General features: G+C 51.3%; 1 protein-coding gene across 1 annotated transcript in view; it reads right to left on the bottom strand.

The window, feature by feature from the left end:
* Positions 1-346: 346 nt before the first annotated feature.
* Ltbp2 (latent transforming growth factor beta binding protein 2) overlaps positions 347-26,766 on the bottom strand; it is a 93,879-nt gene continuing 67,459 nt past the window's right edge. The window contains exons 11-36 of the mRNA XM_028771890.1: positions 25,927-26,091; positions 25,513-25,728; positions 24,786-24,805; positions 23,563-23,602; positions 22,693-22,806; positions 20,685-20,813; positions 20,098-20,226; positions 15,733-15,852; positions 11,930-12,049; positions 10,837-10,959; positions 10,490-10,615; positions 9,834-9,959; positions 8,624-8,746; positions 8,399-8,524; positions 7,825-7,947; positions 7,105-7,236; positions 6,525-6,650; positions 5,851-5,994; positions 5,359-5,550; positions 4,830-4,913; positions 3,487-3,615; positions 3,107-3,244; positions 2,860-3,027; positions 2,353-2,634; positions 1,861-2,010; positions 347-1,505 (exon numbers count right to left, since the gene is read on the bottom strand). Coding sequence (XP_028627723.1) covers positions 1,360-1,505; positions 1,861-2,010; positions 2,353-2,634; positions 2,860-3,027; positions 3,107-3,244; positions 3,487-3,615; positions 4,830-4,913; positions 5,359-5,550; positions 5,851-5,994; positions 6,525-6,650; positions 7,105-7,236; positions 7,825-7,947; positions 8,399-8,524; positions 8,624-8,746; positions 9,834-9,959; positions 10,490-10,615; positions 10,837-10,959; positions 11,930-12,049; positions 15,733-15,852; positions 20,098-20,226; positions 20,685-20,813; positions 22,693-22,806; positions 23,563-23,602; positions 24,786-24,805; positions 25,513-25,728; positions 25,927-26,091 — 3,491 coding nt within the window. The 3' untranslated portion in view covers positions 347-1,359. The remainder of the gene's footprint in view (positions 1,506-1,860; positions 2,011-2,352; positions 2,635-2,859; positions 3,028-3,106; positions 3,245-3,486; positions 3,616-4,829; positions 4,914-5,358; positions 5,551-5,850; positions 5,995-6,524; positions 6,651-7,104; positions 7,237-7,824; positions 7,948-8,398; positions 8,525-8,623; positions 8,747-9,833; positions 9,960-10,489; positions 10,616-10,836; positions 10,960-11,929; positions 12,050-15,732; positions 15,853-20,097; positions 20,227-20,684; positions 20,814-22,692; positions 22,807-23,562; positions 23,603-24,785; positions 24,806-25,512; positions 25,729-25,926; positions 26,092-26,766) is intronic.

Genomic DNA, 26,766 nt, shown 5'->3' with positions numbered 1-26,766 from the left:
AATAAAGTAGTAAGTGAGCTTGTTGGGTGATTAAATGAAATTTACGCACAGCAACCGTTACAGTGCTCGGACATAGCAGGCAACCGATAAGTTATCTGATGGCTGACAATCAGAGCAGCAGGCAGGGCAGATTAGATGTAAGAAGTAGCAGTCATCACCATGTCATCTGTCAGATGCAGCCAGGCAGGGAAACAACCAGTCTGCTCTTAGGATAGCATAGAACCTGCCACACCGTGCTGGCGAAGCTGGACGTGGAACACTGGCGGTTCATCTCTAATCTGACCTTTAGATTTAACCAGTGTTATAAAGTTGGTATGAGAGGAAATAAAAACGAATCACAGGAGGGTCCAGATGAACATTTTATTCCCCCACGCTCCTGAACCCCCAGCTAGTTTGTATGGAAGTGCATCTCTTAGAGGGAACAAGGGCAGGCGCTTCTGAGTGGAGGAGATAAATAACTTTGAAAATCTGGCTTCCTCTGCCAAGAACAGCTGAAAAGGAGACCTTTATACAGTTAGCCCATCTATTTGGGTTTCCCTGTAGGGAACAGATGTGCCTAATAAAGGCCTTTGCAGATGGGCGCCGCGCTTGCCCAAAGCGACTCAGTGTCTTTAGGTTTGTCTAACTCTCGGCTCCTCCTTTCGTGTCAGTGTGCCATGTTTTCTGTATCACTTTCTTGCCGCACCTCCTCAGGCTCATTCCTCTTCCTTCGTATTTCTTACACTTGGCAAGTTAGTATTAGTCTTCATCCTCTGAGATGAGGGAAACTGGTCCCTTCTTGGGGGCCACAGAACTGTCTATGGGATGGAGATGTGGCAAAAGAAGCTCATGCCAGCTTGGCCGAGTGGTGGTGCTGGTTCTGAGAGGTGATACAGGGCAACTCCCCAAACCCTCTCTTGCTCTACAGACTGTGAAGAGGCCATCCCCGGGTTGGGTGGATGTAGCCACTGTCCCCGTTACAGAATGATGATGTGTGGGTCACAGCTGGAAAGGGGTGCCTGCAGTGTTTGCACGGCCTAAGAGGAGCAGATGAGGGCTCTTCTGATGAGTGCCCTATAGTGTGGTCCCGAAAATAGACTGGTGGGTTGTGTCTCATGGCCAGTGGCTGAAGCATTAAAATATTTGTGATGTCTGAGCCAAGCAATGGCATAGAGGCAGTGACGGAAGCTCACACCCAGAGTTAAGCTGGAAGAGAGAAAAAGTTGGCAAGGCTGGCAGAACTAGGCTCCAGAGCCCTGGCCTGATGTCATCACATCGTCTTCCCAGCCTCGATGTCTTCTCAGCTGGGGAAGCAATCTTAAGTCCACGGCCTGTGGCAGAAGCCATTTCTAGATAGCTGCCCACGGTGGTTCCTCACGACTACTCCTTGGCCGCGCAGTGTGGGAGGCCTGGCTCTGCCACGTAACCTGGGGAACAGTGGCAGCGATAGGAGCCCTCTGTGTTCTCACAGTGGCCGTGTGCACAGAGAGCTGCAGGCCCGTTCAAGTCTTCACACTCGTTCACATCTACGGAAGCAAGAAAGTAAGCTGTCTCTGGATCCCTCTAGCCACCAGCCCCTTCCCTGGATATGATCCCCAAAGGCCACCTCATCCGACCTCCATGCCTCATCAGACCACCCCTAACAAGACAACTTAGGGACAAAACCCAAGAAGCAGTGATGTCTTAGCATGCCCAAGACTATGCTAAGAGATCATGTCTTTGCTTCTCTTCTATGGAGGACGGACGACCTTTAAACCTTTCTTTGGTGCTTCCACTGTCACTAGCGTGACACACGCCCACTAGGGGGCAGCAGTGCGCTTCCCAGCTGTCCTAACCGGAGTCCTGTGGTGGGCGTGGGCGTTCTCCTGGCTCCAAACTTACCCACACAGGCCATGTGGGCCGCATCCAGCTGGAAGCCTTCAAAGCAGTCACACGTGTAGCCCTCCCGCACACGCACGCAGCGGCCGTTCTCGCAGCCATTCAGGATGCCACATTCCTCAGCCTGAAGGCCTTCGAAGGAGGCCAGGGGTTCTAAGAGAGAATTAGAAAGAAGAAGGCTGAGGCCTGCGCTTAGTCAGCCCGCAGTCTCTCACTAGGACCTAGTACAAAGGCGGTCGCTGTTGCGTGCCGAGGGTGGGCTTGTGTCAATGGACCATAACAGTCCTACAGAAAGACACTGCAATGATAGTCACACTCTGCCAAAGGTTTGGGGTGACAGCCAAGTATGGTAGTGTCTGACCCACACCACTTGGAGTGATGGCTTGTCTGACTGTGCCCAGTGTCTTTCTCCTTCCTTGTCCTCATGTGGCAGGCAGGTAGAGGGGGTGAGGGGGATGGCAGTGCCCGTCTCTTCTCCAGTTTTGCTGCACATACCTGAATGGCTGGCTATATAGTGGGGCTGAAGTTCAGAGGGTTGCAGAGGGGGTTCAAGGATGGGTGTGTTGTCTCCCAGCTGACTGGCTGTGTTGGAGAAGGGAGGCTCAGGAACAGTGTCCTCAGGGCCCAGGTAGTTATAGAAGGGGGGCCCATCTGGGCCATAGAGGTTTTCAGGCAGGTCATCTGGGCCAGGGCCATACTCATAGCCTGGCCGGAAGTGGATTCCTGCTTCCCGCTCCGCCTCAATCCGAGCCACATTGCACAGCTGAGCATAGACCTCTGTTGGGGGAAGGAGAGTGGTCTGAGTTTAGCTCCTGCTAGTTGAAGCTAGCTGGCTCCTGTGGCTTGTGGCCCAGGAAGAGAACACATGGGAATTCCTGACCATGCCTGGATCTTTCTTTGTCCTGAATGACCAGGATCGAGGGCAAGGCCACAGCTCCCTGACTGCTCTCCTATAGTACCCTCTTCCCAGAGCTATGCCCACATCTGCAGGTGCCCTCTTACCAGAGCTCCTGGGTGGGCACAGAGCGCACTGCTGGCTCCAGGCCTCCCCATCTTGGCAGCAGCACTCTGTATAGGTAGTATGGTGCCCACGCAAGGGCTGGCTGCACACGTCATTGGTGACTTTTTTCCAGCAGATGTCCATGTGAATGTCATGGTCAGGGAAGTCCTCTGGTGGCACAGACCCCAGAAGAATGTGAGTCCCAGGCCAGGTCTTTGCCCCCTGATGCCCGCACCCCCATCTACTCACCTGTGCTGCTGGTGCTGTTCACACAGCGCTGCCCACTGAGGTCTAGGGTGAGGGGGGGACTGCAGAAGCAATGGAAGGAGCCTTCCGTGTTCACACACTCGCCGTTCTCACAGGCCAAGTCCTGGCATTCGTTGTGATCTGTTGTGTGAGGAAAAGGTGGAGCAGGGCCAGAGTGGCCTTTTGACAATGCTCACAGAAGGGTTTGCTTAAGGGGGCCCAAGAAGATGTCTGTCCTGGAAGAGTTCTCTCTAGGGACCATCTCTGACAGCCTAGAACGCCCCTTGCCTTAGTCCGCCTGCTGCAGTGGGCATCTTTCCCAGGAAGGGGGGCTCTTAGCAAGAATGGGACTAGGGGTTAGCAGGGCCCATGAGAGTCCTCACCCTGGCACTTCCTGCTGGAGGCATCATAGTGGTAGCCAGGGTTGCACAGGCAAATGTAGCCAGGCACTGTGTTGAGGCATCGGCCATTCTGGCAGAGAGCAGGCCCGAACAGTACACACTCATCGGCGTCTGCGGGAGGGCAGAATGAGGGCAGAGACGGGAAGAGGAAGGAGTACTTAGTCAGAGGCTCTACAGCCACCCGTCTGAGTGAGTTGGGCAAGTTGCTTAGGTTCTTCTTGCCTCAGTTTCTCCTCTAAAATACTGCTTAATATCTTGCAATTGTAATGAGGATTAAGAAATGCTAATACCCATAAAGCACTTTAAATAGTGCTTGACACAAAGCAAGCACTTAAGACCAGCCGCTTGGTGTCCAGTGGGAGAGTGTCTGCCACTGGCTTCATTCCCAGCCACACACACACTCACACACGCACTCACACACATACCACAGACATGTACATACACACACACTCACACATACACCAGACATGCACACACCAGACATGCACTCACTCACACACACACATGCACTCACACACACACACCACAGACATGCACACCACACATGTACAAGTGTGTACACACACATACCACACATGCACACTCACATGTACACACAGTACACATGGACACATGGGTACACTCTCATGCAGACACACTCAAGAACACACACGCACTCACACACGTGAACACATGTGCACATACACACAAGGACACACACGACACACACGCACTCATGCTCACACAGGCACTCATGCTCCCACATGCACTCATGCTTACACACACACTCATGCACACACTCTTTGTTTCTTTCCATTCTTTCCTTCTCAGGACTAGCTTTCTGAATAAGGCACCAAGGGATCCAGTACCTGAAACTCTCCAATAAGAGTATGAGCTCCCCAAGGCTTCTGTTTTGATGGCTGGAGCCAGAGAGACAGCTACTGTCCTACCTGGGTGTCAGTGCAGTACCCACCTGTCTGTCCTTGTGTCCAGGTATGGTCGTGGTGAGTTAAACACCACAGTGCACCCTCTAGACTTAAGGGCACAGGGGAACTGAGCTCAGGGGCATGTAAACACTCCAGGAGGATCTTGGTTAAAACTTTCCAGCTAAAAATATCAGGGAGGCTAAACGGAGAAACCCTGTCTCAAGAAACCATAAATAAATAAATAAATAAATAAATAAATAAATAAATAAATATCAGGAATGGAAAAGCCCCAGAGCCCAAAAGACAGAAACCACCTAGAAGCCGGAGCTAGGTGTGGGACTTCCTAGCGCCTCGTAGAGGACTAGCCAGGGTTCACTCTGCCAAGTGGAGTTTGAGGAAGAGGGTGTTGAGGATGGTTACCTGTGTACATGGTTTGTCCAAATGTCCAGGCTCCTTCCACTGGGACGTAACCTTGACCACTGGGGCAGAGCTCACTGAATTCAACTGTGTAGGAAGGTGTTGAAGCTCAGAGAGGAAATGTAATGTCTCCCCACCCCAAATGGTTTGTTTTGGTTTAGTTTTTGTCTTTTTTATTTGATTTTTTTAAGACAGGGTTTTTAATGTAGCTCTGACTACACTGGAACTCACTCTGTAGATCAGGCTGGCCTCGAACTCTCACAAGAGATCCACCTGCCTCTGCCTTCCAAGTGCTGGGATTAAAGGCACATGCCACCACTGCCCTGCCCCACTCCCATTTTTAAGGGTCTAATTGTATAACAGAGGCTGGCCTGGATCTGTGCTATGTTGCTCAGACTTGCCTCAAACTCATGATCTTTCTGCTTCAGCCTCCTGAGGGCTGGAAGCTGGAATCACAGGCATGTGCCATCACCCCTGGCTCCTTCCCCTTTCCTCTAAGTGGCATACTGCAAGCTAGTCCCTGAGGCCTTACCTGAGTCCTCAGACGGGCAGGGATTACAGGCTTGCCCCCATCTGGCACCCTGAGTGCAGCAGCACTCAGCCTGTGTGGAGTTCTGGCCCAGGATCTGAGAGCAGGGAGGACCTCCATTGTGTTCAGAATAACACTCCATGCGGATGAGGCCTGGAGCCTGGTCTCCTGCAGGGACCGCTGGGATCCTCTGAGCTGTGTGTGACAGAAGCCCCCATTACACTGCATCTCAGAAGTTACAGTTAGGGAGTTATTAACACGCGAAGTGGGACTCTGCCCCAGTGCCTCTGATGCCCAAGCCCCCGATGTTTCTAATGTACTACTTGCCAACAACCCCCATGGGCACTCTCTGGCATATCATACAAACAACACCCATGGGCCCATGAGGGGAGAGTGAACTCTCCTCAGTGGCAGGAGCTGGATGAATGGATGGCTTTTATAAGCTGGAGTCCTTATGGAAAGTGGCAGGAAGGGAAGGGGCCTCCCAGGTCTCACCTCCAGCCACCCGAGGGCGGCAGTGTCCTTCTTCTGCGTCATACTCCTCAAGGTCACTGGCGCAAAGGCACAGGAAGGAGCCCTCCACGTTCTCACAGAGCGCATCCCCACACACTGCCAGCATGAGCTCACACTCGTTCACATCTGCCAGACGTGAGGACACATGCGTACAGACAAGAGGAAGCTAGCACACCCTTCCCCTGCCTCCAGCCCACGTAGGCAGGTTCACATGGAAGCAAAAGTGGATGTGGATTAGCCGGAAGGGGTCCGGTGGGTAGAGGGTGTGGTATGGAATTGAGAAGAGGGGTTGCTGAAAGTGGTTATGAAAGCGATCAAGGAGGAGAGTCCCCTCGTCTGGGTGTCTCTTGTGTCCCCGAGCTCTCTAGGGAATTGAGCGGGACAGGAGGTCTCTTCCTTCTTTGCTTGTTCCTTCTGCAGCAGGACTGGCCTTCCATCCTACCTGCTCTGCAGCAATGCTAGCTGGAGGGGAAATCTCCCTCCCTTGTGATTTCCACGATCACTTTTTGGGGTTCTATCATGGAGCCATGGAGATATGACTGTGTCTGAAGAGGGCGCTAGTACTTTCTTTCAAGAAAGACAAACCTTGGTGGAAATGAGTAAGGTCCCCAGTGTCCTTCCTAGCCCAGACTTTGGGTAACCCGCAGGCTACTCACCAACACACTCCCAGCCTGAGGGGGAGGTCTCAAAGCCCTGGTCACACAGGCAGCGGAAGGAGCCATCCATATTGTCACAGAAGCCATGGCTCCCACACACAGTGTCGTTGGCACATTCATCGATGTCTGAGGGGTAATGGGGACAGGGTGGAGGGTGTGTGCATATTCCCTATGTTTGCTGGGAGTACTTATCTGGTCTATTAACACCAAGATTTGAAAACAAACAAACAAACAAATAACAACAACAACAACAACAACAAACCCTGGACACAGCACAAGAAACTCTAACATTCCTCTTTAATTTTTATGTAAGCTTCACTGAATGGAAAATACACAAATTTCAAAGTTCCCAAACAGTATCCTCGGGAGAAACTGTTTCTAGTTCAATGAAGGAAAAACTAGCTGTCCTCGGACCTACCTGGCCCTCCCTGATCCCCCCTGTACTCCCTGGTCCTCCCTGCACTCCCTGATCCCCCCTGCACTCCCTGATCCTCCCTGCACTCCCTGGTCCTCCCTGCACTCCCTGGTCCTCCCTGTCCCTCCTCAGCCCTCTAGCCTCCACCTCCATCCTCCCACTCACCAATGCAGTCTCCATTTGGCGCCACGTAGAAGCCAGGCTGGCAGCCCGGGATGCAGCGATAGGAACCAGGACTGTTCTCACACCTCCAGGCTCCGCACACTGGGTCTTCGTGGTCCTCACACTCATCAATATCTGTCTCCAGAGCCATGAGAGGGGGCAGATGTGTGGCTAAGGTCACTGCTCCGACCCCACCTTGCTGACATTACAAGCTCATATCCCTCGGCTTCTGAGGTCCGAGGTCCATTTCCAATCACTGTACCCATCTCACCCCAAGCAGACGAATTCGGGATCGTTTCCCCTGACCCTGCAGGGCTGAGCGTCTGGGAAGCTCTGAGAGCGTGCTCAACCTCCTCTGGACCATTTTACCCCAGTAGGGTTCAGGGAGCTTTCTTTAATATCTATCTCCCTTACCAACTTTAAGATTGTCTGTAACCATCTGTCTTACCAAAAGACATTGAACACAGCAGGTGTTTGGAATCTGCTGAACATATTTGGTCTTTAAAACTCGATGGTGGGCTCTGCTGGTATAAAGATTAGTGTCTTTATCATGCCAGCCTCAGGCAAGTCCCGGTCATCAGAATCTCAATAAATATATTATACTTTGAATCCTGTAGAAAATGCTTTACTTCCCGAGAAGCTGTGTTCATTGGTCCAGGGAGAACTCGAGGATAGAGGTGGGCAGAAGTAAAGCCAGCCCCACCCAATCCCTAGAGTTCTTACCCACACACTCTCCGCTCTCTGGGGAGTGCTGGAAGCCAGTCTCACACAGACAGCTGAAGGAGCCCTCTGTGTTGACACAGTGCCCTCCCAGACATGGCGCTGTGGCTGCACACTCATCGACATCTAGGACAGAGATACCGGTGAGCAGATGAAGTTCTAGGTCTCTTTAGAGCTTGCCAGAGCTCCAAGCAGCTTCCTTTGGACCTCAAGGAACCCAAGGAGAGCGAAGGGGAAGCTCGAAGTAGGAAGATCAAGGGGACAGTCCAGTGCCAGGAACCTGAGGCCCACTTGCGGAGGGCTCTAGTGCGGGGGGGGGGGGGGGGCTCTGTCAGCAGAAGAAAGGCAACACCAAGACCCTGGAGAGCATGCACTTCTGCCACAGGCATCACAGAGGGGTCCTCTGATAGACTCTAAGTACTTCCTTACAGGCCCGCATCTTTCCCATCCCCCCCAGCCCTTCCTATCCCTGGGTAGGATGTGGGCATGTTATTCACTTCAGCAAGAGTATTCAGACGGGACTCTGATTTAGACGGCAAGCCCTTAGACCTTAGACATGACCACGCTGGCTTCTTACCCTGACATCTGGTACCCCCCTCGGCACTGGCAAAGCCGGGTGCACAGAGACAGAAGAAGGACCCCGGGCTGTTGAGGCACTCGCCATGAGGAGCACAGTGTTCCTCCCCAACACACTCGTCCAGGTCTGCAGGGGAAGGATGGGAGGAGAGTGTCTCCAGGGATGCCCTCACCTCTGCAAGACACTCACTGTCCCCAACTCCTGATGGGAGACTTGGGTACTCACCCTCACACACGGTGCCATTGGCCAGCTGGAAGCCCTGGGGACAGAGGCACTGGTAGGAGCCTTCTGTGTTCGTGCACTGGCCTCCCAGGCAGCTGTTCTGGGGATCTTCACACTCATCCACATCTGTAGGGCCACACAGGGAGGGACGGATCACCTGCCTGAGGGGACTGTGATGTTTATTTCCCTTCCCAGAGTAGCACAGCTCGGAGAAGCTTAGGAGAGGGCCACGGGGAGAAGGATGGCAAGAGATCTTTCCATTTGGTCTAGCCTTGGCTGGGTTCCTTCATGCCCAATAGTCCTGGCCTAGGGAAACCAAAGCCTCCTTCCCCTGTCTGGAGCTGAGAAGCAATGGGAAGTGAATCAAGGAAACAGACGTTTAGAGCCTGAAACAATAACAGAAACTCTTATTTTGCCTGTTTGTAAGTTTGTTTTGAGATAGGATCTCATGTAGTTAGGCCTTGCCTCCAAGATGGCCAAGGGTGGCCTTGAACTCCTAATCCTCGTGTTTCTACCTCCTAAATGCTAGGATTGCAATTGTAGATCATCACAGCTGTCCTGTCCTGCCCCCACCCCTACATCCCTGTCCTGCCCCCACCCCTACATCCCTTCTCTCACTAAGTAGCTCAGGTTGGCCTTGGACTTTCCATCGTTCTGACTAGGCCTCTCGATTGTTGGGATGGTAGGCATTGATAACACTATGAGAAGCACAACAGACACTCTAGAACTGTGGTTCTCAACCTTCCTAATGCTGCAGTCCTTCAATACAGTTCCTCATATTGTGATGACCCCTCCCCATGAAATTATTTCATTGCAACTTCATAACTGTAATTTTGCTACTGTTATGAATCATAATACAAGTATCTGACAGGTAGGATATCCCCTGTGAAAGGGTCATTTGACCCACAGGTTGAGAACCCCTGCTGTAGAAGTTTGTCATAACAGGGAGTCACTCAGTCTAGGCCAAGACCCAAGGAACCACACGTGTCTCTTGTCATCTCTGCTGAAACACTGCAGGCCACACACCAGCACCTTCATGACGGTGGGACCTGGGTATCTAGCCACTTTCCTGATTTCTGGGGAAGGGTTAGTTATAGACATCCCCAGCCCACTATCCTAGGTTTTTTTTTTGGGGGGGGTTCTCATTCTTAAACATGCTTGGTTAGTCTACTGTATCCCATCTTTTCTCTCCCCACAGGGGAGGGGTCTTTACCTTCACAGCTGTTGCCCAGGGGGCTGGCCCGGAAGCCCCCGTCACAATCCTTGCAGGAGAAGGAGCCCACAGTGTTGGTGCAGATGCCTGTGGGGCAGACTCCAGGGAAGGCACATTCATCCAGGTCTAGGCAGACAGACAACTGTGGCCATGGAGCCAGGAGGGCAGTCCCAGAAACGAAGCCTCCCCTCACCACACCTCTCGCCCATTTGGGTCTCTAGAGAAGGGCAAGCCTGGGCGTATTCTATAAGGCAACCTCACACTTCCTTCCTAGACAGCTCCTTGGGTGGCCGGATCTCCAGCTTACCTGTTTTGAGACAGTGTCACGTAGCTCAGCAGGCCTCAAACTCATTCTGTAGCTAAGGCTGGCCTTCAACTCCTGATCCTTCTGCTCCCACCCCCAGGTCCTGGGATCGTAGTCATGCACTACTGTAGGTGACTTTAGCTTCCCTCTTGTCTCTGTGACCATTTGTCTTGTCTCTGAACTTGGAAGTTACGTCAAGTTCAGAAGCTCTCTAGGGCCAAGTCTCCCTACATTCCCTCTAACCTAACCCAAAGACTACCAAGACCAGTCCAAGGCTGGAGAACAAATAGATGCTAGTTAACAGAGAGGGAGCCTGTATTATGTCCCTCTGTCACCATCTCTCCTGTGTTACCTTCACAGGCAGTGCCATCTTCGTTCACCCAGTACCCACTCTGACAGGCTGAGCAGGTGAAGGAGCCCTCTGTGTTGAGGCAGAGGCCAGTGGGGCATGAGGCTCGGCTGGCACACTCGTCCACATCTGAAACAGGCCATTGAGTTCTGTATAGGATTCTGCAGGGCAGATATGCCAGAGACTCATAGGTGGGCAGGGAGTGTAGAAAGGACAGGTTTTGACAAAGGGTAGGCTAGGCCTTAGGCCTGATAGGATAATTCAGGGTTGGCTACAGGGGTTGGCATGCAGAGGGAAAGATGCTGGAGACTCAATTTGTCTGCGCCAAAAAGGACACTATATCTTAGTACCTTGGCAGCCCTTCTTGTCTGGGGTGACCTCATAGCCCAGCTCACAAGAGCATCTAAAGGAGCCTTCCATGTTGATGCACCTTCCATGGGCACATGTCCCAGGGGTCAGACATTCATTGACATCTGTGGATAAAGTCCAAGAGGGCACACAGGCCTCCCCTCCTCCTTGCCCTGCTCCCCACTGTAGCAAGCCTAGATCATGTCTATTATGAGCCCATGGAACAGGCCGTCAGAGGGAATGTACAACAGCCACCCTTGAAGAGCTGCGAAGCCACCTTCCTTTGTTTTGTTTAGGCTTAGCAGGGTCAGGGTCATACCCTTCTGAGTGTTTCTCAGTCACCCTACATAGTCCTGGAAAATGAAACCACCTAGAATGCTAGAAACAAGGTGTCTGAGACCCCTGACTCATTCCATAGTGAGTGTCATCCTCTCAAGTCTCTTACCTGCCACCAAAAAACCCATGTTCCATACCCAGTGAGCAGTTCCAGTACGTGGGCAGGCAGCATGGAGAGGAGCCAGGTCACGCCTGGGTGGCTGTGGCTGCCGTGAGGGCCTGGGAACCATCTGCCCTCCCCAGAGCCTCAAAGCATCTATTCAAAACATGGCTCCTCGGAACCTTGGGCCTTTTCCCTGCGGGGGCTGAGGGAAAAGAACACTCCTTCCCACTGTCACGGAATTGTTTTGGGAACAAGAAGTGCCACGGTTTTTCAGTGGGAGGCGCTCCTTATACAGTACTCTAGTGTAGCAGAGGGCCTGGTGGCTGGCTCTCTTCAGTCTAAGACCCCGAGGCTTCTCATCCTAGTCAACAGAAGCCAACCGCAGGAGCTTCTGGAACTTTGGGATAGAGCTTCAGAACGGATGTGGCTAGGCAGCAGCGGAGGGCCCCACCCTAGCTGATTCAGAGGGCAGAGTCCCATAACTAAAGCACACCCACACCATGCTCAGCATCGCCTAAGAATCCGACCAGATGAAAGAGGACAATACCCTCTAAGCCACTTCTGTCTGCCCACCTCTTCCCCTCCCTGTGTGTGGGGTCAACCAGCCATCCCAAGGCCAACTGACCCCCTTCAGTGCCTTGGCAATCAGCCCTTACCTACACAGCTCCCACTCTGGCCTATGTAGCCCTCTTCACAGTCCAGACAAGTATAAGAGCCAGGGGAGTTGACGCATCTCCCATCAGGGCAGGTACCAGAGTGACGGCATTCGTTGATATCTATAAAACAACAGCCCCTCCCTTGGTCATCTGTGAGAGCCACAACCCGTGGGTATTTTGTGTCTGCAAATCTTTGACCTTGCCCTGTACGGGGACATGGATGTCCATTTCGGTACAGATGAACACTAGGAAAAGATGACTCCCCTCACTGTGTTCCCAAAGCTCCCTTGTTCCCTCACTGTTCTAGAGCAAAGATTGATGAAGGATTCATGCTTAATTCTTTATAGTGGTGGCCATCTGGGGGACAACAGTTGGTTGGGCTGTTACCACACACCAGCAAATCACCACAGGGCAGTGAAAGCAAAGCACTTCCCTGGCTCAGGAAATGAAGGCTGGACTTCACTTTTGGGTATGGCACAGACCTGCCTTGAGGTTAAGTGCAGACTGAAGGTCGAGGGTGACAAAGCTCTGCTTTTCTTCTAGCTGATAGGCACAGGTTCTCAGGACTCACTCTGCTGAGATCCAGAGACCTCCAGCAGCAAGGCTGAGTCTGGATTCTAACAGGCAGGCAGGGGAGAGGGGATAAGGGAGGACAGCAGGAGGAGAAGCTTTGCCCAAGGAGCCAAGTGTAGGGTTCTTCACTAGTGACTTGCCTGTCAGGGATTCCAGCATATAGGGGAAGAATTGAGAGAGAGAGAGAGAGAGAGAGAGAGAGAGAGAGAGAGAGAGAGAGAGAGAGAGAGCGAGCGCACAAACCACAGGGACTAAACTCTGGGTCACAACCGCATGAGAACAATTTGCTCTTCTGGCTCAAATATCAAAATGTCTGGCCATCAGGTTGGCCAAGCTAAAGGAAACAGGAGGATTTATTCTCTTAAATTGACAATTATTCTCTGGGAGAAAGTCAAGCAGCTTGCTTAAGCAGGCCAAAAGGGCCACTTTACAGAAGGAAGACTTATTCAACACCTATGGGGCAACACAAGAGACAGGCCAAGGGAGAGAAACAAGCTTGCTGCAAAAGAACTAAAGCCAGCAGGAGACTGTGCAGAGCAGAGCAGGACAAAGGGTCTGAGGCTCAGAGTAAAAAGGAGGACGAGAGATGGTCTGGCCTGCAGGAGGCAGGAACCATCATAACTGACTGTCCTGGGGACAAGAGCTTGTCCCTGAGGGTCTAGAAGAGGAAGATGCATCTTCAATTGGGGTGAGTATCTGCAAAGACACAATTTCTAGATAGTAAGACTCACCTCTGGAAAGAGTCACCATAAGCCCCTAGCTGGGCTGTCATGATACTAAGCTGAATTAAAGGACTCAGAGCCTCCAATTTTGTCCACCCAGGAGGCAGAGTCAGCACCAGGCCTGCTGCTCCTGGCTGAGGTATCTGAAGGAAGACGGATAACGACGGAGGGGAGAAGTGGTCCCTCTTCCAGGGATATGACACTTCGAAGATGGACAAGGGGGGATTGAAGCTAGAATCCTTCTAATGCCACACTGATTTTAAAAATAATAGTTTTGGGACCATCTTTCAGATATAGGGCGAGGTAGGATGATTGCATTTGCCAAGGACCTATCTGACAAGTCTGTCCTATCTACAATGTGTCAGGTATACTTGCATGTACCTGAAGGTGTAGGTAGCACTGCATGCTGGGCACTTAGATGTGGGACTCACATGTAATGTTCAGAGCATAGCCTACCTCTTCGTTTTGGGTATGTTTTTACTTCCTGATCCCTTGTGTTTGAGTGACACCTTGGTGACAGACAATAAGGTATGAGAGATATGATGTGCATGCATAACTTATGAACCAAAACATTAAGTTGCATGCAACCCTCACTCGTCTTCTTTCTTTCTTTTATGGGGACTGGGCACATCCCAGACGTTGGTTAGGAATGGTTTGGTCTAGTACCTGCAAGGAAGCATGGGTTAGAGTTCTCGGCTGATTCCTGATAGACGGCCGACACTGATGAACTAAGAGTTTGACTGAGTTCTCTATAACTAATTTTGGGGTTGTTTATTAGTGAAGAACAACCTAGTGCAAGCAGTTACGCTACTTCTAGCTTTCTTCTTAGATGAGAGCCCCAGGGGATGACAACAGTGATGTTAACATGCGAGACATTTGTCAGTGAAAAAGAGAGAGAGAGGTCAGAAGACCAGGCTAGCCTCTCAGACTTCATCTGAAGTATGGAAGGCATTTATTTATTTCCCTTCCTGGAGTGGACAGAACGGAGCCATCAGACAAGTTGATCAAAGGAGGCAGAGGAGAATTCTGGATGGGGTGAACTCCATCACCAGACAACCCGAGCCTATCCCATCTAACTCATGGTAGTTAAACTGGAGCCTGTCACCGGGTGGAGGTTCTTCTGTCTAGCCAAGAGTTTGAATTTTAACTTAATAATATGGTATGTTTTGGTAGAGTCCAATACTCTGGTTGGTTTGGGGACTATTTATTACTGTATTCCCAGCCCATGGCTAGTATACAGCTGGCACTCAACAAATGTTTGCTGACCAACAGATGAAACACTGCACCTAAAATAATACACACTATCCTCTTAGGAGAAGGCTGCTGAAGAGACCGCCAAAGGGAACCAGGGAATGGTCACATCAGGGACTAACTTGTGAGTCTGTCATCCACACCCTGAGAGGATCCCTGAGCGTCTCTCCAGGGATCAGTCTCTACATGGGTGACTGTGAGGGCACCCATCCATGTTCCTGGTGGGATTACAAAATGAGACTGGGAGGCAGAAGCCAGGAGTTCAGGGGACCTTAGGTGAGAGTTGGGGACAGCCAAGGCCCTGGCAGTATTACAGAGAATCTGCCCTTTGTCCATGGGAACCAGAATCCCGAGTATGATGGAGATGCTAATGGAGACTGATGCATAGGCCACTATCCAGACCTCACAGTCTCCTCCCAGAGACTTCAGGCTTCAGTGAAGAGAGTAGCTGCTTCGTTGGAGAAAGAAGAAAGGGAGGGAGAATTGACTGGGCTCCCAGAGAGACGGGCAGGGTCTGTGGTTACTGATGGAAACCTGGAGAAGCGTACAAACTACATCACTCTTTCAACAGTCCTGGAGTGTCTGCCCAGGGCCAAGAACTCAGCCTGACCTCCCAGATGAGGTGTCTGTCTAGAACCTTTCTTCCGGATGGGACAGAGCCACCCAGAGTAGGACAGGGATGTGGAGGAGTCGGGACATGATAGAGAAAGGGCCTTACAGCATGCTTGAGCTGGTCCTGAGCACCAGCCCTCAGAGATGAGTGTGGCAGTTTCCATTTTCAAACATGAAACACTAATACGGGCCAGCGCTGCCTGCACTGGAGCCTGTCCCTGCCCTTAACACAGATGGGTTACTGTAAATCCGATCTTTTCAATGTTCTGGCATTTCCTGGTTCATTTCCTTTAGTTTTGCTTTTCTTTTTAGTAAGTCCTGATGTTAAGTTCGAAGCTTTGTGATGCCTGAAGATGCTCTCTTACCAAGTGCTTAGCGTGGCCAGCTGGCACACAGAAGGTACCTATCAAGTGCTGTGCTCACTCTGCATTCTTGAGGAAATGCCAGGCTGTCTTGTTTCTATTAATCTGATAAGGACCAGGGATGGGCTCCAGCTTTGAGCATGCACAGCCCTGAGTTTTAAGAGCCCCGAGGGAAGGCGATGCTCTGGGGGTGAGGATATAGCTCTGCCCATAGGTGTTGGCTTAGTATCAAGAGACTCAGTGGAGGACAGACAGTAGGAGCTGGTGGTAGGTAGCTCCTTACCTTGGCAGTGTCCTTTCCTGACCATGATGTAGCCCCGATCACACTCGCAGTGGTACGAGCCCTCCGTGTTGCTGCATCGCCCACCACTGCACACCCCGGGCTGCTCGCACTCATCTACATCTGCAAACACAGGATGGTCCTGAGTCAAAGCCAGCCCTGGACAGGGGGTCCTGAAGCATCCTTTCTGGAGGCCATGGACAAAGCTGCTTAGGCAAGAAGACACATTTGCTGCGGTAGGATTGCTTAAAGGGATTCCTAGGTCATCTCGTAGACTGGTCAGACTCTGGGGTCCCTTAAGTTCTTTTCTCCCAGGGATGGCTACTTCTGGGATCCATGGGAACCCTTACAGCTTTCTCTTCCTGAGGTAAGAGCTGGGCTTGAGGTCAGGTATTAATTCATACAGTATGATCTAATGGAGCTAAAGGTTCCCCTTGCCCTAGAGCTAGAACAGTAGATACTGAGTCTACCACTAAGATTCTTCTTAAGGATGGACCTTCTTAGAAAGACAGGGAGCATCTCAGGCAGCTAAGGATCTGTAAAGCATGGTTTATATCATTCTCCAAAGTACACTGCTACCCCACAATGGCTCTAAAGCCTGATCTTGGTCAGTCACCCCTCCCTCATCCATCCCCTTCCTCGGCTCCCTGCTGCCTCTAGGCCTACCAGTATGGCTCACAAACCTGGCCCCAACTCTGCTGTATTTGCCCACACTCACTGGTATCATCTTTTTCGTTATTGTTTTGTTTCTCAAGACAAGAGTTTCTCAGTGTAGCCCTGGCTGTCTTGGAACTCAGCTCTGTAGGCCAGACAGTCCTTGAATTCCACCTGCCTCTGCCTCCCAAGAGCTGGGCTTAAAGGTATTCACTACCACCACCAAGCCCTTGGTATAATCTTAGCTATAGTAGATTCCCAGGAGTCTAGCTTCCAAATCTCTGCTCACACACAAGCCTCTGCTGGGAGTGTCTTTCCCTTCCTGATGACCAGCAGATTCCTAGACTGGGTTCCAACCGTGCCTTAGTGTACCAGCTCTGTTCTGTGACTACTCCTGGGCTTCACCATCAAAGCCATCATGACCTCTCTCTAGCACAGATTCAAACACTTCACAGCGTCCTTGTACAGACTAAATGAAGGCAAAGAGATGAACAGAGTGCCTGGCTGGCAACCAACACAGAAGGAATGTTTGCTAGCATCACTCCAGCATAAACCTTCCCCTAGAAGCCAGTGTGCTTCCATGGGAGCAATCCTTCCTATAACACTCCAGTTCTCAGCAGAGCCTCTGGCAGAGCAGTCACATGCACCCAACCTTCCACCCCACCTTGGAGCTCAGAAACAGCTGTGCCAGCTCCAGGACACTCTATTGCCAGCAGAGAAGAAAGGGGAAGGAACTCATGGGTAGAGAGAAAAGCAGAAACCTGATGGGAATAACATGGGTGAAGCCAGCAACACCGCCTAATAAACAGATGGCTCTGGGGAAAGTGGTTTGTAGAGAAAAGTGGAGATGGAGACACGGGTTCTCAACACCCGTGCAAAGACAGACCAGCTGGATAAAGCACCCGGAAAAGGTAACATTAAATGTAATGTGCAAAGTCCTTGTGACATAATAAAACCACAACGTATAAAAAATAAAGCCAAAGGGGGCCAGCGATGGCTCAGTGGGCAAGAGTTTGCCACCCAGGCCTGGAAACCTGCCGTTTGATACCCAGAACCCACCTGCAGATGGAGGAGGGAACCAACTCCACAAAGTTGTCCCCTGACCTCCACATGGACACCTTTATACAGGTAAAACAGACACGATGTAACAGAATATACAAGGTACACTGTAAAAGCTACAAGAAAAAGAAACAACCACACGTGGAAAACTAGCAAAAGGATGGGAATAGGTTAGCAATTCACAGATGAGGAAACTCCAAGGCCAAAGTGCAAAGAGATACACTTTCTAGAAGGTAAGTTATTATGCAAACTCTTACTTGAATTTTAAGTAATTTATATTTCTACTTAAATAAACTTAAAACTTGTAATAATTTACAATAATTAACTTATACACATGAATCAATGCTAGATTAAAGTAATGAAACACTGCTCTGTGAGACTGCCAAAATTTAGAAAGTGGATGCGAAATTGGATTAGGTCCATCCAGTGACAGCCAATCCCCGGTGGTAGAAGCACTTCGGCTGGCCTCAGGTTCCTCCCTCTCTAGCAGCTGTCGGGGCTACCAGAGACCTGTGGACACCAGGCTGGCACAGGACAGAACCTCATGTCTGGGCCTGGCAATACCATTCCCTGTAGTAGCTATAATTTGCCCAGAGCCAGCTCCAGGCCCAATCTGCAGAGAGCAGTGCTTCTGGCCACAGCACCTATAGAGCTTGCTGAAGCCTGGAAAGCCCCGTCCCCTGCCTTCCCCTGGCTCTGCCACACTGCTGTCTGAGTCACCTCCTCCCCGACAGCCAGACGACAGCACCATCTACCCTTAAAAAACTTCCCGTGGCAGCCGCCGCCCACGGGATAACGGCCAAGTACTGCAGCTTAGCACTAGAGTCACTTCACAAACTGGCCTCACCTACTGCCACTTCTGCTAACAAGCCCATAGTCCAGTCACCCTGACTGCATTGCTCCCAGGGCACGCAGTTCTGGCCTATGAAGAAATGGTTGCCTTCCCCTGGACTATCTGCTCCCTCCATTCCAGCTGCTGCTCGTAGAGGATCACGGGAAGCAAACCACGCCCCGGAATGGGCGTGACTTCGCGTCTGTGTCCAATGCTGCTATAACTAGGTGTAAGGTTGTGGGCGTTTCAACTCACCTTTCGAAGCTTCATCTGGCAAAGCATAAGGTATGAATGAGAACCGCAGGGGTTGGAACAGTATATAACAAAGCACCGAGAGTGGCTCTTGGTATAAGTGCTCATTAAAATGGGAGCTATTCGTATTCTACCCCAGCTCAAGTACGGAAACCTTCCCAAATTCTCTGCTATGTCAGTTGCTTGCTCATCTAGACCCCCTCAGGGTCATTATTCTGGCTCATTCAGTTGATTGTCTTCAGAGCTCAGCGCAGGGCCTAGTACCTGGTCACTCAGTCAGAACCTGAGTACCCGCTGAGTACTCTTGACCGGGTTCCCTCACGTTGCTGTTAGGTTGGGCTTCTCTACCTCTCTTCCTCCCATAAGGAAATGAGAGAACTTGGACGGCTTTGTATTCTGAAGGCCAGATCTTTGGAATCAGATGTTGAAGAGACTCTGACAAAGAAAGGATTACTCCATGGCCAAGCAGGAGAACCTATGAGCATGGCCAAGCAGCAGGCTAGCTCTAGAAGTATGAGCCCCAAACACAGGTAGTGCAATTCTCAAGGTAAAAACTCTCAGCTGCCTCTGAGTCTCCAGGAGTTGTGAGGAAGATGCTTCCTTATCGCTTTGTGAACTTACTCATAAACAATGTACAGGGACATTCTATGCTACAAAGGGGTTTGCACAGTGTGCTGGCTAGTTTTGTCAACTTGACGTAAGCTGAAGTCATCAGAGAGGAGGGAAGCCTCAGTTGAGAAAAACGCCTCTCTAATCAGGCTGTAGGCAACACTGTAGGGCATTTCTTAATTGGTGACTGATGGGCAGGGGTTATTTATTGTGGGTGATACAATCGCTGGGCTGGTGGTCCTGGGTTCTATAAGAAAGCAGAGTAAGCAAGCCACAGAGAGCAGTTCAGTAGGCAGCACCCCTCCATGGCCTCTGCATCAGCTCCTGCCTCCTGGTTCCTGCCCTGTTTGAGTTCCTGTTTTGGGTTCCCTTAGAGGACTGCAATCCAGGATATGTGAGCCAAAAAAATCCCTTTCCTCCCCAAGTTCCTTTGGGTCATGGTGTTTCATCACAGCAATAGTAACCCTAACTAATTCACACAGGAAGTATGCTTACCAAGAGTTGCCACTCTGTGGCTAGGCCTTCCCGGGGAAGAGCAAAGCCTGCAGGTTTCCCCACTGCTGGGCATCAAAACTCTTCTCCCAAATGTACACATATCCCCTGGTCTGCTGAGAGTCCCCATGGGTAACCTTCATTCCCCAAAAGGAAAGTGTCCTTGTCACCTGAGTCCTGGCTTTTGGTTCTCATCATCATCCAAGACTCTGGCTTACTCTTGGCTCTGGCCACAATTTCTGGAGGCCTTTGCAAACGTTGCTATTTTCTGGATTCTTCTTTCTTATGATCCCAGCATAGTCTCAGCTCGCTCCCAGATCAAGGCCAGAGCTCTGTCTCTTTCCCCAAGGCTCTGGTACTCCTTGGAGTTAGCACTATGCATGCCTGGCTCCTCTTGCATCCACACTGTAGGGCCCAGCCAAGAGGTGTTCTCCTACGCCCATTCCAGGCCTAAGGCAGGTCTCACTCACCTTGACACTCCTGTGTGTCTCCTAGGGTGGCTAGTGTGTAGCCGGGGTAGCAGAGGCAGGAGTAGGAGCCCACACTGTTGATACAGCGACCTCTTCCTTCACAGGGGTTCCTCAGACACTCGTTGTCATCTGACCAGAAGGAGGCAGAGAAGGAGGTCATGGAGGCCAGTGTGCCTTTCTCTGGGGACATCTGCCACCAAACTGCCCCTACCAGAGGACGGTACTGTGTGGCATTGAAGGGGTGAGGGAGCAGAGGAGGCAGAGACAGAGACGAAAGTCTCCAAGGCTGACAGCCACAGGTCAGCTTGCTGGGTCCTCTTAGGCACTAGGAGTCCTTGGTGGTGACCAGTGCCTCCTCCCTGCTCATTGTCTCCTCCCCTCAGCGATCACAACCACTTCCTCTCTCCTTCACAGCCTGGCATATCCTAAGTTGACATCTAGTTAGTTGTGTCCACCGAGAGTGTTCTAAGCTAACCAACCATAGCACACTTCTTGGATCTTGTGCAGTCTGGACTCGTGACTGCACCCCCACACTCTGATCCTATTTGCTCCCACCATTCAGCAGGCCCAGGGCACCCTGTAGATACCGGTGCAATAGTCCCGGCTGGGATGTAGCTGGTAGCCAGGGCTGCAGACACAGCTGTATCCATTTGGGAGGTTCACACAGGTCCCAGGGCCACAGATGTTAGAGGATCCAGCAGAACATGGATCAAAGCCTGTGGAGATGGAACAAATAGAGGTTATGGCAGAGTGAAGCATGCTCGAAGGCAGTGGAGCGGGCTGAGGAGATAGCAGGGTTAGGCTCAGTGGCCTCAGAAGCCCACTGGATGCTCACCCACCCTTAGTAGGCCCTCTCATGCCAACAGATAAAATGGTCTCATAAGACTCACGGGACCTGGGCCTGTTCTCTGAGGCCATTTGAGTACATCCTCCTGATAGACACCGGATGGCTTGTAGTAATCTGTATTCCCTACAGATGACCCTCACCCTCAGCCTGAATGTGGGCACAGCTCTTAGCCAAAAAAACAGTGCCACCCACCCCTGGAAACACTTGCCCATCTTCCCATAGACTGGCACAGATCTAGTTACACAGATTGAAGAAACTAGCTTATTTGTCTTGTACCTCTAATATTAGGGAAGTACTTAACACTTAAAATGATAAGTGAGTCAATGAATGAATGAATGAAGCAATAAACCAATAAGGAAGCACTGCTTTCATCTGTGTCTGCCCTGCTGTGTTATTCTATGAACACATACCTAGGGCTCCCTTCCTTGCCCCACCACTCTGAGAGAATCCAAAAGCATCAACACAGTAGGTCAGAAGTAGCCCAGGTTGGTACACAGAGGGGCTTTACGGCATTGCTAATCTACGCTGAAACTGGATGCCCACAGTGGCCTGTGTACAAGGTCACCTTCTCCCTAGCCTGGTTCCAAGTTTGTACTAGCGGTCTCCAGCCAGATTCCAAATGTCCACTCAGTGAGGTTGGAAGATGGCAGGGTAGAATCTGGATCAGACAAAAAACTTAAGCTACTGCTGGTGGCCCTGTCACCTGCACAGCTGAGGGCCACTGTAGGGGGTGGGGCAGCTTGGCTTCACTGTACTGTGGCCCCCTCCTCCAGGAATATTTCAGCTGTTAGTCTCAGCACTCTCTAGTTAAGTCCCATGTACTCAGCCCTTCCTGCCTACTTGGAAGGGGATGCTGCTCCCTGGGGTCTGGGAGGACTCACTTTGAATCCTGGGAAAACTCAGCGGGAGAACTCTCAGGAAAGCCATGCCCCCATCCCACCTGCCACTTTCTAGGCAGCAGGCTGCAGGCTTTCTCCTCTCACTGGAGGAAATCCAGAGAACTCTAGCCACCTTCAACTCCTACTGAAGGTGACCCTCTAGCTAAGAGCACAGCTAGTCCCTGGAGAGAGCAGGCAAGAGGACACACACACACACACACACACACACACACACACACACACACACACACGCACAGAGAGCGGTGGCGACAACACTGCACAATGGTAGCCTTGCTTCTCCTGAACCAAGTCCTCAGACAATGAGCCTTTGTGGAAGGCACATTCCACAGCCAGGTGGGTTTGCCAGGGATCTCCCCCACACTGCCCCTCATCACTATGGCTCACCAGAGGGAGTCAGATACCAGAGGGAACTCTGGACACTTAAACAACCTTGCGCAATATAACTCTCTTCCTTCCCCATGGGCAGGTGGCTGTCACTGCCAGGGTCCTCACTGATTCAGTCCCCACTTACCTCGCCTCCTATTCTATGAACTCCCCATTCTTCAAGAAGTCCCTCCTCTCCCTAGGATGCTCCAGGAAGATCCATGGCTTCCCTGGAGTCCTCTGAGTAGGACCGTCCCCCAAAAGGGCATTAGTGCCCATGCAGGGCATCAGTCTTTATTGGGTAGGCTTTGTGCCCTCTATACGAGTAAGCCAGAACCACATCTAGGTCAGAGTTGCTGGAGACTATTTATCTGGTTGAGGAAGCAAGAAGGAAATTCCACTCCCAGACCTGCCCTGGACTTTGGTTCTAGGCAATCACATCTCCCAGAGTGGGGACAAAGAGCCTCCAAGGGCTGCTGCAGATACCTGGGGGCCTGTGTGTCACCAGGACATCACTGGAGGGGATCACTTGCTCTTCTGCTGGACTCTCTGGAATGCCCTGTCCAGGCAATGATGGTTCTGGTCTTCCAGTGGCATCCCCTGGAGGGGACAGCAGGGAGGAAGTAGAGTCCGTTGGTGACAGTGGCCCTTCAATGTTCCCTGATGGTCAGACTCCCAGAACCAACAGTGTCACCTAGGCTCCCACCACCTACCCTCCCTTTTGGCATATCTGCTCTCAGGCCCTCATAGTAGAAGAACCCGAGGAATGTAGAAATGGCTACCTATCTAAGCTTGCTGGAGGCAGAGCTGCAGCCCATCTCCAGATGCCTAACTGAACATTGCCTTGCTTTCGTTTGTAATGCACCTTGCAGCTTACAAACTATTGTTGCCAACACAGGCACCCAGGTGCTGTCGGAGGCGGCAGGTATCATGTTCACATCACAGCAGGGAAAGATCAGCATCCACGACTCTGAGCTTAGCTCTAGTGGGAGGTCAGCTCAGGATCAGGAGGTAGGACGAAGCCCCTGGAGGGAAGACCCCTGAGGCCCTGCCGAGCGGCTACGTCAGCTAGTGCCGCCTCTTTACCCTGATTTATGTGTGGAGTGTCCTGAGTAGCATCATGAGATCGAGCAAGAGTTTGATCAATAGGAAAATGTTCGCAAAGCATTATGGGATCTTTGACTAGCCTCGCAACCCCTTAGGGAATTAGGGTTCCCAGAAAGAGTGCTCACACGTCGTATCAGGCATCACCTCTGATTTGAACCCCATGGGTCAGTTTATGGGTAGTCATCCCATGACTAAACTAATGTCTCTCCTTTTTCTTCCCCTTGGGAACTTCTAGGAGGAAGAACTCACCTGGTACCCGGGCAGGTAGATGGGGAGCACTGGTTGTAATCTGCACAGAAATGAAGGTTATTTGGGGGGCTCATCTGTTACTCCTAGGGTGTATTTCTTCCTCACTTACCCTGGCTCCTTCCTGTTCAACTCTCTGAGTGAGCGAGTTTTTGCCGCTGGCGTGTATTCTCTAGGCATTTTCTATCCCCAATCTTAACCGATCAGTGCCACTTCCTTATCAGTTATAGTGGTTAAATGGATGTCCTGTACCAGCTCAGTGTTGGCCGCACACCGGAACATTAGCACGTATCAAGACTACAATCTTCATGTTACAGATGGAGTAACAGAGATATTAACTAGATCGTCCTGAGCCATAAAGCCAGTGTGTCGAAGCAGGGAGCCATAGCTACGCTTGATGTCACTCACCACAGCTATGGATAGAGACAGGTGGGGCACAGGAAGCAAAGAGGAATGACAAATGACAGAAAGGCACTGGGACATTGCTCGGACTGTGAAGGCGCGTAACAGAAGCTTTGATCTGGGACAGTACTGCACTCTTTCATTGCTTGTATGCTTTTTGTTTTGTTTCCGAGACAGGGTTTCTCTGTGTAGCCCTAGCTGTCCTGGAACCCTCTCTGTAGACCAGGCTGGCCTCGAACTCAGAGATCTGCTTGCCTCTGCCTCCCAAGTGCTGGGTTTAAAGGTGTGAGGCACCACACTGGGTCCCAGCACATAATTTATAAGCAGGAAAGCAAGGTTGTTGGAGAAGCAGGGCACGGAGACAGCTTAGCAGGAGATGAACAGGAACCAGCAGACTGGAAAGGGACTAGAGAAGGAGAAAGCAGATTCAATCTTCTGGAAGCACCCAGAGATGCTCAGACTTGGATGCACACAGGCATTCTGGGACCGGGGAAGAGGGCCAGATGCCTTTTCCTCAGTGGTTTGAGATACTCACAGCTATGCTTCTGCTTTCCCATGAGCTCCCTTCACAGGGTTAAACAAGCTCAGGAAACGTGCCAGACTCAGGACCAGTTCTAGCTTTCATGCACAGTGCCCAGGTTTGAGTGACAGCCAGCACTAACTACACAGTCAAATGAATCCTTGGTTCAACTTTGTGAGCTCTCCAAGTAAAATCCAATATCTGGTCCATCCTTCTCCTCTTCTGCTCTCGTGAGACTATGCCTGGAGTCTATGCCATTCTCCAGACACCCTAATCCAATTCCCTGGCAGGAAGACTCACTCACCTGAATAGCCCGAGAATCACCTGGGAAAAGAAGACAAGATGAGCTCCAGGAGGAGAGGCAGCAGCCTTTGCCCTCCACATCAGACTGCTTCACAGTCTGTCCTCCTCCCTACATTCCCCCCAAGATGAGCAACACCCAGAGTGCAACTCTTTACCTGCCTCAGCCTGCCAACTCCCTTTTGGGTCTGATCACCCCAGAAACCCAAGGCTGGAGAGTGTTATAGGTGGCTCAGCTCACCTCTCAGTTGGAGAAAGGAGTCCCCTGCATTCCTTCCAGGTGTCCAATAACAGGAATCCCCATCCCCCACTCACCATCCCCATCAGACCCATAACAGACCTCCTCCATCCTGTGGCCCCGATAACAAGGGTTACCCACCATCCTCTCTGCCCTGGGCCGTGGACTAAGGGAAAAGTTCTAGGAAGGGAATGAGTTGCTTCTGACTAGGCTAGTGTCCCACATCCATGGCCACTAAGTTTGGTCCTCACTTCTGTGTCCCAGATTCTTGGCAATCTCCTAGTTTTCTTGGTCCTACTCCTTCCTGGTCTCCTGTACTGGGTGACCTGGGCATGACTCAGTTGTTTTCCTGAGCACTGGCTAGAGACCTCAAATACAAGCTCTTTCTAGCCCACACATCCTGAGCCTCAGGCAACTGAGTTAGAGTTACTGTTTTGAACCTAAGGCCCAGTAAGAAAAGGAAGAATTTAGGTGTCTCCTTCAGCTCAGATACCTTTGTCAGGGAGGGTCTCAGCCTCAATCCAGGTGGCGGTGGCTGCCCGCAGTGGTTGCCTCTCTGCTGCCCCAAATGGGGGTCCACTGCTCTGCTCTGTCTGTTCCCTTAAGGGACTAGCGAGTTCCTCCGCCTCAGCTTTCCTCATAGACAGGCGAATGTCTGAGCTTGAGTAGGTGTAGCCATGGCCAGCAGGGCAGATCTCCCTGAAGGCTTCTAAAAAAAAAACCCGACAGAAGATTAATTGAGCCATTCCTGTAAGAAACCAGGGTCCCCTTTCTTCCCTCAAGGGGACAAGACAACTGTGGCTGCAAAAAGAGTCCCAGGTCTGGAATATAGAAGGTAGACTGAGCTTTCCCACTTGAAGGGGTCTACCCAGGCTGGGGAAGTGGTCACTGACTTTGAGGTGGTTACCTGTGCCAGGCAGGGGGCACTGTTCACACTTGCTGCCCCAGGCTTTGCCCACACGGCTGCAGCAGCAGATCTGCTTGGTGATCCGCTGTACCAAAGGCAGGGTGCAGGTGCCAGACCCCAGTGACCGGTAGCAGAGTCCCTGCTGCATAGAGACAGCCTTGTCCGCTGCAAGAGACAGGGCATGGGGGAATGGGTAAGCAGCCAGTGGGAGGGGGAAGTACAGAAGGCCGCGGTCAGAGATGTGGTCAGCCACAGGCACCGGGACTAGCCTGGCTCATGTCTCAGCCTGGAAGTTCAGGTGCTCACAGGAACTCCAGCAGGAATGGCCGCAGTGGAAGCCCCCACATCTCCCCGTGGTGTTGAACCGATAAGGTTCATGTAGAAAGCGTGAGAGCAGGACCTGGGAATAGAGTTGTTTGGCTCCACCTGCTGCCTTCAAAATGTTTAGTAAAGATGTTGGTCGTGTGTACTTCAGGATGAGCAGAGAACAGTGTGCTCTGAGATCCACAGAAAGCCTCACTGGGAAGACAGGACGAGGTGAGAACCAGTGACTTGCCACAGAGCTTTGAGGACAGGGACCTTGTTTGGGGTCGTATTTGTCACTTGGAGTCATCTATGTGTATAGTGCATATGGTTGCTTAATAATTCAAGTTGAATTGATACACGGATGGCTTACTGAATTAAACAGCTGAGTACTGAATCTGGGGCTGGATGTGTAGCTCAGTGGTAGGGTCCTTGCCTGGCATGCCCAATGAAAAGCCTGGATTTCACTGCCAGCACTACACATAGACACACACATAGACACATAGACACACACATAGACACATAGACACATATACA

The sequence above is a fragment of the Grammomys surdaster genome, unplaced genomic scaffold (genome assembly GCF_004785775.1).
Source record: "Grammomys surdaster isolate TR1022 unplaced genomic scaffold, NIH_TR_1.0 210, whole genome shotgun sequence".
Lineage (NCBI taxonomy): Eukaryota > Metazoa > Chordata > Mammalia > Rodentia > Muridae > Grammomys > Grammomys surdaster.
The sequence above is the reverse complement of the archived record's forward strand: the minus strand, read 5'-3'. Positions and strand labels throughout refer to the sequence as shown.